Source organism: Moschus berezovskii, chromosome 6, assembly GCF_049115385.1.
Source record: "Moschus berezovskii isolate FMDL1 chromosome 6, NW_MosBer_1.0, whole genome shotgun sequence".
NCBI lineage: Eukaryota > Metazoa > Chordata > Mammalia > Artiodactyla > Moschidae > Moschus > Moschus berezovskii.
The window spans coordinates 42,899,079-42,913,463 of NC_142465.1; the positions used below are offsets into that span (position 1 = coordinate 42,899,079).

At 36.4% G+C, this 14,385-nt stretch overlaps 1 protein-coding gene across 4 annotated transcripts in view; it reads left to right on the forward strand.

The window, feature by feature from the left end:
• Nucleotides 1-14,385, forward strand: part of YAF2 (YY1 associated factor 2) — a 79,646-nt gene that overhangs the window by 22,215 nt on the left and 43,046 nt on the right. The window contains exon 3 of one of the 4 annotated variants that reach the window (XM_055394134.2): nucleotides 4,564-4,635. The exons of 2 other annotated variants lie outside the window; for them this stretch is intronic. In XM_055394134.2, the coding sequence (XP_055250109.1) occupies nucleotides 4,564-4,635 (72 nt within the window). Of the gene's footprint in view, nucleotides 1-4,502; nucleotides 4,636-14,385 lie in introns of all 4 variants that reach the window. One more of the 4 variants, XM_055394135.2, reaches the window with a different exon arrangement.

Here is a 14,385-nt window from a genome sequence, read left to right on the forward strand (position 1 = left end):
AGAGCTAACCTACAAGCATCCCTTCCCTTCAGCTTTTCTGAACAGTTTGAATATTAGTATGTTTACCATCTTATGTCCATCAGGAATATGAATATATACTATTTTCCTCAACCTTTCCTTTTGTAATTTGTTAGCAGTTGCAGTTCTAAGATTCTAGCTTATAACAATCAGGTTTTAGAACATGAAAAATGATTTGTGTAAATGTTTCTGGCAATTTTAATAGCCTGGGGAGCTTTCTTTACTAGTAAATCTAATGGAATACCTGATTTTGTAATATTAGCAGATATAATTTTATATTGATAGGATAATGATAGTGATTTACTTAGTAACTACTGCCTAGAATGTTTTCTTAACTATTTCCTAATTGTATTTTTTAAAAAATCACAGGTATATCGATGATATTTGCACTTCAATTTCAGTATTAATGTGCTTCATAGCTCTTTCATGCTGCAAATCATGATTCCTAAGTGAGGTGAAAGCCGTTCAGTCATGTCTGACTCTTTGGGAACCCATAGGCCATACAGTCCATGGAATTCTCCAGGCCAGAATACTGGAGTGGGCAATCTCCCTTCTCCAGGGGATCGTCCCAACCCAGGGATTGAACCCAGGTCTTCCGCATTGTGGGCAGATTCTTTACCAGCTGAGCCACAAGGGAAGCCCAAGAATACTGGGGTGGGTAGTCTATTCCTTCTCCAACAGATCTTCCTCACCCAGGAATCAAACTGGGGTCTCCTGCATTGCAGGCAGATTCTTTACCAACTGTGGTATCAGGGAAGACCGATTCATGATTACTAGTGAATACCATAAGTTACTTATTTTCTTTCTCTTGCAATATAAAGAATATAGTCTCAAAATAATAGTACAGTCATTCCTGTGTACCCATGGGGGATTGATTCTGGGACCTTCTCGGTTAACCAAAATCTAAATATGCCGCAGTGCCTTATATGTAGGTTTAGGATTATAAACGGCATATTCCACAAAACTACGTATCTTCTTGTATGTTTTAAATAATCCCTGGGTTACTTACAATTCCTAATACAATATAAACACTCTGTAAATAGTTGTTAGCATGAGAAATTCATGTTCTGCTTTTTGGAACTTAGTGGAAATTTTTTCTGAATATTTTTGATGTGTGGTTGGTAGAATCTGGATCCTGAACCCGTGATACAGAGAGCCAACAGTTAATACAAACAATATATTTCTAAACTTAGATTTTTTTTAGTAGTTCTTTGCAGATATATAAAATCATTTGAAAATAATTCCATTTCTGGGAGGATATGTTACAGTTTGATAACATTGTTAGATTCCAGGCATGGTTTTTAAATGCATTACTTATATTTTTATTGACTTAATCTTCATAACTGTTCTGTGAAGTAGGTTCTGTTTGTACCCCTATTTTACAGATAAATATAGTTTTTTCGTCTTGATTTTAGGCTATTTATGTTAACAAGAAAATAATGCTGTTTTTGTTTGATTCTTTGTGAGTTCATGTAGAGCTAAAGGATAAAGCTGAAGGAAAGGAAAATTTAATTAACAGATTATCTGATGAGCTCATTAAGGAACAAAGACAGATAGATGACAGTTTCCGTAAATAACATTATTTAATAAGTAGGTTTACAGTTCACTTTTGACCTTATTTTACTTAATTGAGCTACACACCTTCCCCCATATTTATGAACCATTATGATGTTACTTAAGTATATGTGAATATATGTATAATGTTACATTTTATTACACTGCTAAAGGATTTCACCTGGTTTACCATGAACAACTTTCCACAACTGTAATAGCTTACATTAGACTTGCAAACCTTATTTGAAAATTCAAATGTGTACTTGGAATCACAAAACCAGTTGTAATTTAAGTTACTTCCAGCCAAAGCATATTATCTAGCAGTAGTGAAATGAAAGTTAGCTAACTTATTTTTTTTTCTGAGCAATTTTTTCAAAAGTTCAGATTGATTTTTAGAGTAGATTCTCATTGGTGAAATGCTTTATTAGGTTCTTAATTACTTGTTAACCTTTTTGTGGACCGGCATTATAATTATTAGAATTTACAGAGGATATTTTTGAGTATTCTAATTTCTGGAATTTCTTGTCTAAGCTATTCTAATAAAATCCATTTTAATTAAGCTTATGGCATAATAACAGCAATGAATAGCTTTGAATGCTAGTCTCTTAAGTGACCTTTTAGGTTACCTTAAAATATTTTCAATATATTTTAATTCTCAAATTATTTTTAAAAGTGCATCTGATTTTATTTTAAATTCACAAGCTCTTCGTCTAAATGAAGACTGTATGTGTTGCTGTAAATTAAAATTAGAAATTATTATTTAGTTCTTAATGAAATGTTTTATACTAGCTTTTACTGTAAGGATAAAATATTTGGATTATTTCTCCTGTATCAGTTGTGTCGATCCAAACACATAGGACCTTCATGCCATGTACTGCTTCACACTTCAGGAAATATGAGTTAACTAGGAATCTAATTTAAACTTGATGATCCTTTTGGAATTTATCTCTATATTGCAGTTACAAATTGAGGTCTGTGTAGTGCCCCATTTGCCTGAATGAGTCATTTAAAAATGAATGCACTAATGGCTATTATTTTTTAAAACTCAGATTTATATAAAATGGATATAGTTTATCCAAAACATTTTGTATCTTTAAGTGGGAATCTAGGAAAAATCTTGACATGGTGCCGTCCACCTTTACTAAATATAAATATTACCTCATAACAAGATTGAAATGCTAGATTTTCATTAGAATTACATTTTAAATAATTTTTTTAGAATTACATTTTGCTTTTGATGAATTAATGATTTTATGTACCATCTTTCCCTGTTTACTCTTAAAGTAGAAGCTATGTATTTAATTTTTTCCATAGAAAGAAGAACCATGAAACCATATGTTTTTTGAAGGTAGGAAATATTTATTAAATAGCAGCATAATGAGAAAAGGAAGACTGTTACTGAAATATGTCTGTATCTTCAATAGGAACTAGTGTTTGAAGTCATCACTACTATAGCACATCAAAATGAACATGTACCTGATGACTATGTATTGCTGCTGCTGCTGCTAAATCACTTCAGTCATGTCTGACTTGTGCGACCCCATAGACGGCAGCTCACCAGGCTCTGCTGTCCCTGGGATTCTCCAGGCAAGAATACTGGAGTGCGTTGCCATTTCCTTCTCTAATGCATGAAAGTGAAAAGTGAAAGTGAGTCGCTCAGTAGTGTCCGACTCTTAGCGACCCCATGGACTGCAGCCCACCAGGCTCCTCCAGCCATGGGACTTTCCAGGCAAGAGTATTGGAGTGGGGTGCCATTGCCTTCTCCGAATATGTATTGTGTTAAAGGTAAAAGCAATCTTCATGTGTCCCTGAAGATAAAGTTATATTGAGGATACCTTTCTTTTGTTCCGTTCCGTTCCGTTCAGTCGTTCAGTCGTGTCCGACTCTTTGCGACCCCGTGGACTGTAGCCTACCAGGCTTCTCCGTCCATGGGATTCTCCAGGCAAGAATACTGGAGTGGGTTACCATTTCCTTCTCCAGGGGATCTTCCCGACCCAGGGATTGAACCCGGGTCTCCCGCATTGGAGGCAGAGGTTTTAACCTCTGAACCACCAGGGAAGAAGAAATAGTTTTTTTTTTGTTTTTTAATGACAGGTCCAATTTAAAAAGTATAACAGTTAATCGAAAATATTACTGTACTGCTTTGTACAAGTGTTTACATTAAAATCAGCATTATTATTTATCAGTGGCCCGGCATTTGTAAGGGCTTCACAGGTGGTGAAGTGGTAAAGAATTGGCCTGCCAGTGCAGGAGATGCAGGTTTGATCCCTGGGTCAGGAAGATCCCCTGGAGAAAGAAATGGCAACCCACTCCAGTATTCTTGCCTGGAGAATCCCCATGGACAGAGGAGCCTGGTGGGCTATAGTCCATGGGGTCACAAAGAGTCGGACACGACTGAGCATAGCACAGTGGCATACTTACATATATGTATGTGGTTGGTTTGTTATAGGTGACAAATGGTTATTTTAAAGACTTACTGAGTGATGAATGGGAATTTCATTGATGCTGTTTATCTGAAGTTTTATAGATTGTTAATCTACTGTAGTGGCCTCTACACCCAAATTCAGTCTATGTTAATAACAGTGGCTAGTTAAGAAACAGCAGATTTTGATCAATTGATTACCCTTTACGGATATTAAAAAATGATGGTAGTACTTTAGTGAGACAAAACAGTCTGATAGCTGATATTTTTATAAATTAAAATGTTGCTGTTGTTACAGTAGAGATTTTTAAATGAAACTATTCAAATCATTTTCTTTTTCCTGTATTTCTAATCGTGCCAGAAGTTTCTGTTGACTTTATAGTTCGCACATTGTTTCTGTATTTACTTTAGTGCATTCATGTATAATTATCTAATTTTCAGCCTTTTCCCCTGTAGTTCTTTATGTATTAATCTCAAATAAATTTAAATAATTTTCTTATTCTGATAGAGAAGAAAAAGCTGGATCACTTACCAGTAACTGGAGTTCTCCTATTGGGTAATCTCCACAGATCCACATTCTTTGAAGTTATTGTGAATGCCTCGTGGACCATGGGACTGTTGAAATTTCCAATTTCAGGAAGGTAAGCAAGCACACTGAAGCATGTCTCTAGCATCTCCCAAATCCCCTTCCCTCAACTTTCTTACATATGCGTCTGTACTGCATGCCCCCTCAGTTCCAGTGGATGCCCGTCAGGAAGATTCTCATGCTGGACAGAAGGGCAAGAGAGGTGGATCTGTGAGGGAAAAGACCCAATAGGATAACTCAAGTTACTGGTAAGTAAGTAATCTAGTTTTCACAGACTTGAGATTTTTTTTTGCTCCTTTCTCTTTAGGAGTTCATTTAATTGCAAAGAGAGGAAATGGTTTGGGATAGTTTCTTTTTGTAAGTTTGATGTGGATTATAGTATTTATTGTATAGATGATAAATACCTAATTCTTAATGGACACATGAATAATTGTGACATTAAAGTACATCATTTACATAATAGTTGTTTATAAAAATTATGTATTTACTACCTTTTGGTAAATAGTGTAATGGGTTTAAAGCAATATGAGGAGCTTTGTGTTGAATTACTTTAGTTCTTTTATTTGTGGTATTGCTTTTATTGAAGTAGATACTCATACTGTAAAATTTCTGCTTGTGTCTAATTTAGCCAAATTCTTTTGGCATTGTACTAAACAGCAAGAGTAGTTTTACGTTAATTGACCAACACTTCTTACTGATATAATTTTCGGTGTACCTTAAATTTCATTGAATGTATGTTTGGAAATAATTTAAGGTATGTTGCAGTTATATTTACCACTTCGTTGTTTATAATGGATAGCCTTATTAGTGTGAAGGGTAACACAGGTGGTTCAGTGTGAGCTCTGCCTCAGTTACTAACCCTGTTTATTTGTATAAATGTTAGAATTGTATAGAGTTCCTTGCTTCCCATCTCTCTCACTCATTCTGTATTGTTACCAGTTACCATTTCTAAAAGGCCACTTACATCACATAAAGAGCCGTAGTGATGCCATGCTCTTGCTGTTTTATAAAATTTCATCCATAGCTCAGTACTTCAGGCCTCTCATAATCCAGTCCTATCCTGTTTATCCAGCCTTAATTTCTTCAATTTGAAACTTTTGTTTTGGTGTTACCTCAGTATTTATGCTTTAGCTTGTGCTTTTCTCTTTTCTTGAAATGACCTTGGAAAGATCCATTCTGCTTCTCTATATTTTAAAGTTGAAGTCCTGCCCCTTATGTATATCCTTTTATGCTGACTTCTCTGTTCGTCTGTTTCTTCAGTGAAAAAATGAGATTGCTATGAGGCTTGAATTAATTAATTCATTAAATGTACTTACAATAATGACTAGCGGCACGTACTAACTTCTCTTATTAACTATTATTTGACCATAGATTTATCTTAAGTATTTTTGTGATTGTATGTATAATTCTTATCTGTATGACACAATTTAGCTTTAACTTTAGTATCAGGTTGTACCAATAGATATTTCTTCTGATATAAAACTCTTACTCTGACTTACATGGTCTTTGACAGCAAGTATAGGCTTTTATTGGGCTTCCCTGTGGCTCAGCTGATGAAGAATATGCCTGGGTTGGGAAGATCACCTGGAGAAGGTAAAGTCTACCCACTCCAGTATTTTGGCCTAGAAAATTCCATGGACTGTAAAGTCCATTGAGTCGCAAAGAGTTGGACACAACTGAGAGACCTTTTTTTTTTAATAGACTTTTTTTGTCTGTAACCTTACTTCTTAAGGTTAGTGACTGAGATTAAATCATGCCCATTGAAAAGTTAGTTTTCATGTAGAATGATATATATACTTACCAGTTTTTTCATTTGTAAAATAGGTTCATTTGGCTAATCAATCCTGTTTATACTGTATGTTTTTCTTAACTTTTCTTCAAAGCTGATATACATTGTAAACTTCCACTGCACTTGAGAAAAGACTGTATAGTTTTGAGAGTGTTAATTAGATTATATTCACTTTAAGACTGTGTATTATTGAAAAACAATCTGAAAACTTAGTGTACTTGATTTTTGAGGCCTGAATATCTTAGGAAATAATTGGTTGATTTTGTTTTCAGAAATGCTTGGATTTCAGATACCTGTCTGATGTAACAGTATATAAAATCTGATCTCAAGGCCATTGAAGGAAGGAGATACTCTTTGACAGATTGGGTGTCACTTTATTTTATTTTTTTTCGTGGCCGTCCCATGCACCGTGTGGGATCTTAGTTCCCTGACAAGGGATCAAACCTGTGCCCCCTGCATTGAAAGTGTGGAGTCTTCACTGGGTCTCCAGTGAAGTCCCAAGTGTCACTTCTAAATAATCACCAGAGAACCATTTCGGGTCCAGTTAGATGAGCCAAACTGAAGAATGTTTAGTCAGATGACATCAGTGTTTGATTTGAATCTGCGAATTGTTCAATCTCCTGGTTTTTTAGTGTGATTTTGGTCTGGTGGTTATATTGAGAATGACCTTATTCTTTAGAGGTGCATGCTGAAATACTTAGAAGTGAAATGTCATGATGAGTTCAGAAAAATCATGTGTGGGTATCTGAATGTGGTATATGTTACTTGTATGTAAAGAGAGATAAAGCAAATCTGGCAAGTTTTAGCAGTTTTGGGTCTAGGTGAAGGGTATAGTGGTATACATTGTACTTTAAGCTTTCCTGTGGCTCTGATATTTTTCAAGGAAAAGTTGTGTGTGGGGGAGAGTATTTTAAAAAGAACTTTATTGTGCTTCAGTTTCTCTAATTCTAAAATGACAATAATAGAACTTATTCTTTCCATGCCTTGATGCAGGTAGGCACAGTGGGATAACATTTGGTAGAATAGCAGTTAGGAGAGCTTTTAAGAATTAATTTTTTTTAGTGGAGAACTTTTCAAAGAACATTTCACCTAAAAGTATATTAGATTAAAATATATCTGTTCCCTTTTTTATTATTCAGAGCACATTCCATTATAATTGAATAAAAGAAATCAAGAAACAATAAATACATGTAGATATATAAATTAACCAATTGAAATCTTAAAAATGAAAATATCTAGTTATAAAATAATCATGGGCAAAACAGAAGATTAGACATAGATAAAGAGAAACGTTGTTAATTCCAAGATAAAACCAATAACTCGTCCAGAACCAGAGCCCAGGGAGATAAAGAATGAAAAATAGAAAAGAAAAACTAAGACACTTTAGGGCTAGATTGAAAAGCTCCAATGTAATGTCCAGAAGAGAGAATATAGAGAATGGTAGAGAAGCAATATTGAAGAAAAATGACTAAGGATTTTTCAAGTATTAAAAGTAAATAGTGGAAATTAAGAAGTAGCTAGAGTGTAATCACAAAAACATTGTATCAAAACTTGAAGGATGTAAGAAAAGTGATACTTAGGGGTAAATTTATAACCTTAAATGGCTGTGTTAGATTGAAAAAAAGTAAGTGAACCATATATACAACTCAAGAAACAAAAAATAGAAAAAGTAAAACCAAAGACAGGAGAAAAGAGAAAATAAAAATGGGATTAGATGAAATAGAAATAATCAACAATAGAAATGAGAGCAATCATCTTTCAAATCAAAGCTGTTTCTCTTCAGCTAATAAGTACTGGAAATACCAAGAAGCACATGACACAATAAAATTATAAAATGGGATGTAATTACAAATAATAATTATAATTTTAAAAATCACAAGAAATCACTATATATGAGACAGCAAAAGAGACACAGATGTATAGAACAGTCTTTGGGACTCTGTGGGAGAGGGTGAGGGTGGGATGGTTTGGGAGAATGGCATTGAAACATGTACATTATCATATGTGTAACGAATCGCCAGTTCAGGGTCGATGCATGTTACAGGATGCTTGGGGCTGGTGTGCGGGGATGACCCAGAGGGAGGATAAGGGGAGGAGGGAGGTGGGAGAGGGGTTCAGGAAGGGGAACTCATGTACACCCGGGGCGGATTCATGTCATTGTATGGCAAAACCAAACAATATAATATTGTAAAATAAAAAAAAAATCACTGTTAATTTATATGTGTATAAATTTTAAAAACCTGATGAAATTGTCTGTTTTCTAGGCAATATATCATTTAGAAATTGACTGTAGAAGAAAAAGATAGTCATAGAAACTAAAAACCATTAAAAAATTGAAGCTGTAGTGAATTTCCCCAAGAAGTTTTTAAAAATATCAGCTTAATTGCGGTATAGTTCATAAACCTTACCACCTACCCACTTAAAATGTACAATTTAATGGTTTTTAATATTTTTACATAATTGTTGAATCATTACCACAGTTAATTTTTAGAATATTTTCATCACCTCAGAAAGAAACTGTGTACCTATTAGCAGTCCATTTCAACTCTCTGAAACCCTCCAGCCTTAGACAATCACTAATCTACTCTCTGTTTATACAGGTTTGCCTGTTCTAGATCTTTCACATAAATAGAATCATTCAGTAAATGGCCTTTGTGGTTTGCTTCTTTCATTTAGCATATTTTTTTAAGGTCCAGCCATGTTGAAACAAGTATCATATACCTCATTCCTTTTTATGGCCATATAATATTTCATTGTGTGGATATACCACATCAGTTGATGGATATTTGGATTTTTTTCCCATTATGCATAGTCCTTAGACTGGCATTTGTGTATAAGATTTTGTGTAAGCATAGTTATGTTTTCATTTCTCTTGGATGTATACCTAGGAGCGGAATTGTTGGGTCCTTTGGTAACCATGGAACAACAGCAAATGGGGAAAGGAGTCCATCAAGGTTGTATATTGTCTCCCTGCTTAGTGAACTTCTATGCAGAGTGCATCATGAGGAACGCGGGGCTGGAGGAAGCACAAGCTGGAATCAGGATTGCTGGGAGAAATATCAATAACCTCAGATATGCAGATGACACCACCCTTATGGCAGAAAGCGAAGAACTAAAGAGCCTCTTGATGAAAGTGAAAGAGGAGCTTGAAAAAGTTGGCTTGAAGCTCAACATTCAGAAAACGAAGATCATGGCATCTGGTCCCATCACTTCTTGGCAAATAGATGGGGAAACAGTGGAAACAGTGACAGAATTTATTTTTGGGGGCTCCAAAATCCCTGCAGATGGTGACCGCGGCCATCAAATTAAAAGACGCTTGCTCCTTGGAAGAAAAGTTATGACCAACCTAGACAGCATATTAAAAAGCAGAGATGTTACTTTGCCAACATAGGTCTGTCTAGTCAAAGCTATGGTCTTCCCAGTAGTCATGTGTGGATGTGAGAGTTGGACTATAAAGAAAGCTGAGTGCTGAAGAATTGATGGCTTTTGAACTGTGGTGTTAGAGAAGACTCTTGAGAGTCCCTTGGACTGCAAGGAGATCCAGCAAGTCCATCCTGAAGGAAATCAGTCTTGAATATTCACTGGAAGGACTGATGCTGAAGCTGACACTCCAATACTTGGGCCACTTGATGGAAAGAACTGACTCATTTGAAAAGACTGTGATGCTGGGAAAGACTGAAGGCGGGAGGAGAAGGGGTGACAGAGGATGAGATGGTTGGGTGGCCTCACCGACTCAATGGACATGAGTTTGCGTAAACTCTGGGAGTTGATGATGGACAGGGAGGCCCAGCGTGCTGCAGTCCCTGGGGTCTCAAAGAGTCAGACACGACTGAATGACTGAACTGACCTGAACTGAACTGTGGTAACCATTGAAGCTTTTAAGGAACTATCAGGCTATTTTCCAGAGTAGCTGTACCATTTTACTTTCCAACCAACAGTGTATGAAGGTTCTAGGTTTTCTGCACCCTCATCAGCATTTTCATTATATGTTTTTTTTTTTATTAATGCTAAAGCTGAAACTCCAATACTTTGGACACCTCATGCGAAGAGTTGACTCACTGGAAAAGACTCTGATGCTGGGAGGGATTGGGGGCGGGAGGAGACGGGGACGACAGAGAATGAGATGGCTGGATGGCCTCACCGAGTCGATGGACATGAGTTTGAGTGAACTCCGGGAATTGGTGATGGACAGGGAGCCCTGACGTGCTGTGATTCACGGGGTCGCAAAGAGTCGGACACGACTGAGCGACTGAACTGAACTGAATGGGTGTGAAGCAGTATCAGAAAGAATAGTTTTAATTGTGATTTTGTTGTCATAATTTCAGACATACTTTTGGGGAACAGGTAATCCCGTTTTATACACACTGACTTAGATAATAGAAAAAGAGCGAGAGCTGTTCTGTTGTTTATCAGAGAAACTTGCCCTGGAGACCTAAACTGAAAAGAATGTGCACGGGAAAATAATGGTTCATTCAATTTCATTTACGAACAGAGACAAAATTTTTAATTAGGGTAAGAATGTAAGCATAGCTCAGTATTTGAAAATTATTAAGGTAAGATTTAGTGGAAAAGATCTTAAAAGGTTTGGTAAAATTATGATAGAACTCAGTACTCATTAGTTGTTTTTTTTTTTTAAAGACGAGAAACCATGATGAGAAATAAACATGTTTCTTCCAATAAAGACTCTCTTAACTGTCTGGTTCTTAGAAACATTCTCATTAATATCAAGAACAGGAAAAATAATATCTCTACTAGTAAGATTTAAAAATAAGGAAATAAAGTACAAAAGGATTGGAAAGGAAGAAACATGAGGTGAATGTATCCATAGGAAATTAAAAACAAAAAGTCAACAGACTGTGGGACTTCCTTGTGGTTCAGGGGTTAAGACTCGACATTCCCAATGCAGGGGGCACAGGTTCACTCCCTGCTTGGTAAACTAAGATCCCACATGCCATGTGATGTGGCCAAAAAAAAAAAAAAAATTAAAATCAACAAAATAGGGAATTCACTGGCAGTGCAGTGGTTAAGATTCAGCACTTTCATTCAGCACTGAGTTACACCCCTGATCAGGGAACTAAGATCCCTCAAGTCATGTGGCTTGGTCAAAAAAACCCTCAAAAAACCATCAACAGACTAACTATATTCATAAGAGAATTCAGTGTTGCTGGATACAAGATCTACATTTAAATTGGCAGTAGTCAATTAGGAAATAAAAATACCTCTTTTACAGCAAATTCTATGAAGTATCCAAAGTTTTATTGAAGGACATAAAATTAGACATGAATGAAAGACAAGATATAGTTATTAGTGGGAAGTATAGATATTGCTAAAAAATTAACTTCTCTATGACTTACATGTTGTTTCAGACAAAAACCTGATAGAATTTGTTTTCTTTTTTGGAGGAAAATGATCTTCATATACAAAAGTAAAGAACCAAGACAGTTGTGAAAGAAAAAGAATGAGGAGAAGGGAGTTGACTGTTGGATATCTAGATTAATCTTAAAATTTGGTATTTAGAATAGAATTCTACACAGTAATGAAAAACAGTAAACTGCTACACACAACATGTGTGTAGCTTTCCTGGTGACTCAGACAGTAAAGAATTCACCTGCAGTGTGGGAGACCTGGGTTTGATCTCTGGGTTGGGAAGATCCCCTGGAGGAGGACATGGCAACCCACTCCAGTATTGTTGCCTGGGAAATCCCACGGACAGAGGAGCCTGGTGGGCTACAGTCCGTGGGGTCAGGAAACTTCAGCACACAAAACGTGAAATGAATCTTCCAGACTTAGTGTTGAGCAAAAGAAGTGGGACACAAAAGAGTTCATATAGTATGAGTTCATTTTTAGGAAGCTCAAAAACAGAGCTAATATGTGATGATTGAGATCAGAATAGCAGTTCTCTTGGAAGCATGGTACTAACTGAGAATCTGTATGAGGGAGATTCTGAAGCATTGAAAAAAGTTAATATCTTAGTCTGAGTTGGATCGCACAGGTGTATACATACTTAAAAATCAGGTTGTATACAGTACTTGTATTTAAAGTAGTATAGTCTTAATATATGAAAAAACAGATTCCTAGAATAGAGTTAAGAAATGGATCCATATATATTTGAAAAGTTAGTTGGTGCTCGAGATGGCATTTTTCTGTCATCAGGGAAAGGAAGTGTGAACTGTTGAATTGGTTTTTCTGTATGGGGGAAAACTAGATTTCTACTTCAGGCCATATGCAGAAATAAATTCCAGTTGAATTAAATACTAAACATGAAACCCGTTCTTTAAAAAAAGGAAAGTATAGACGAATACACATCTTCAGAATATGTAAGGCCTTTTTTAACAAGTCAAGAAAAAAAGAAGAAACCATCAGGGATGAAAAACCATCAAGGATTTGACTATCTCAAAAAAAAAAAAAGAAAAAACAACCTTAGGTTTAATATAAGGCCCCATAAACCCAAATAAAACATAATGACACAGCTGGGAGATATATATAATGTCTGTACTATCCAGTGGTTTTGTGTCCAGAATATGCAAAGATCAAAAGAGGTAAGATAGGTAATACAAATAAAACGAACGATGGATAGCAAGGCAATTCACGGCGAAGACTGGAAATTGTACTGAGAAGATGGTTAGTCTGTTCGTAGGGATTTTATTTGAAAGTATTAGTTGCTCTGTCATGTCTGACTCTTTTTGACCCCATAGATTGTAGCCCGCCAGGGTCCTCTGTCTATGGAATTCTCCAGGCAAGAATAGCAGAGTGGGTAGCCATTCCCTTCTCCAGGGGATCTTTTCAACCCAGGGACTGAACCTGGGTCTCCTACATTACAGGTGAATTCTTTATTGTCTGAGCCACCAGGGACGTCCCATTTTTAAGGGTAGATGCAGTTAAAAACTTCCGAGTCATCAGTGTTTACTCATTAAGTTGCACGGCTCAGGATCAGGTAAGTGTTACACACCTAAGATAGGTGTTACACAATTAGAAATGTGCATACACAGTTATCCAGCAATTTCTATTTAAGATATTGTCTAGAGAAGCTTGCACATTTGCCCAGGGTGATTTGTGCAGGGATGTTCATTTGGAAAACAGTCTAAATGGCTGCAGTAAGAGTCATGGATATATAGGATATAAAATAGTTATTTAAGAATTCCCTGAATCTGTGATTAGGTTACAGGCTTCCCTGGTGGCTCAGATGGTAAAGAGGCTGCCTGCAGAGTCTGCCTGCAGTTCGATCCTTGGGTTTGGAAGATCCCTTGGAGAATGAAATGGCGACCAACTATAGTATTCTTGCATGGAAAATCTGGACAGAGAAGCCTAGTGGGCTATAGTCCATGGGGTCGCAAAGAGTTGGGCATGACTGAGCCACTTTCACTTTTCATGATTAGGTTATTATCAGTGGTTTAATTAATTTTCTCCTTTATGGCTCCACTGGGTCTTCATTGCTGTACACAGGCTGTCTCTAGTTATTGAGAGTTGGGGCTCTTCTTTGTTGTGGTGTTTGGGCTTTTCGTTTTGTGGCTTCTCTTGTTGCAGAGCACAGGCTCTAGAGCGGGGCTCAGTAGTTGTGTGTGGCTCGTGGGCTTAGTTGCCCCATGGTATGTGGAATCTTCCCAAACTGGGGATCAAATCCATGTTGCATTGGTAGTCTGCTGCTTTACTTCTGAGCCACTGGAGAAGTCCGGTGATTTTTATTTTAATATAATAAATAAGTGGTACTGTCTACAACCATGATTGTTTTAAGCATTTTATAAACATTAAATATTTTAGTCCTCATGAGAACTTAGAAGTAGGTAGTGTCATTGTCTCCACTTTTTAGATGGAATACTAAAGCACAGAGGAGTAAATACCCCTGCCTACTCACATGGGTGGTAAATAGCAGAGCTAGGATTCAAAGTTGCCTGGCTCCAGAGTCCACTATGGCATGCTGCCTTTTGATGTTTAAAAATATGGAGAGGTCTCCTAAATGTAAGGAAAAGTTAATTCCTTACATAAATGTAAGGAAAAGTCTCATTTACACCAAATTCA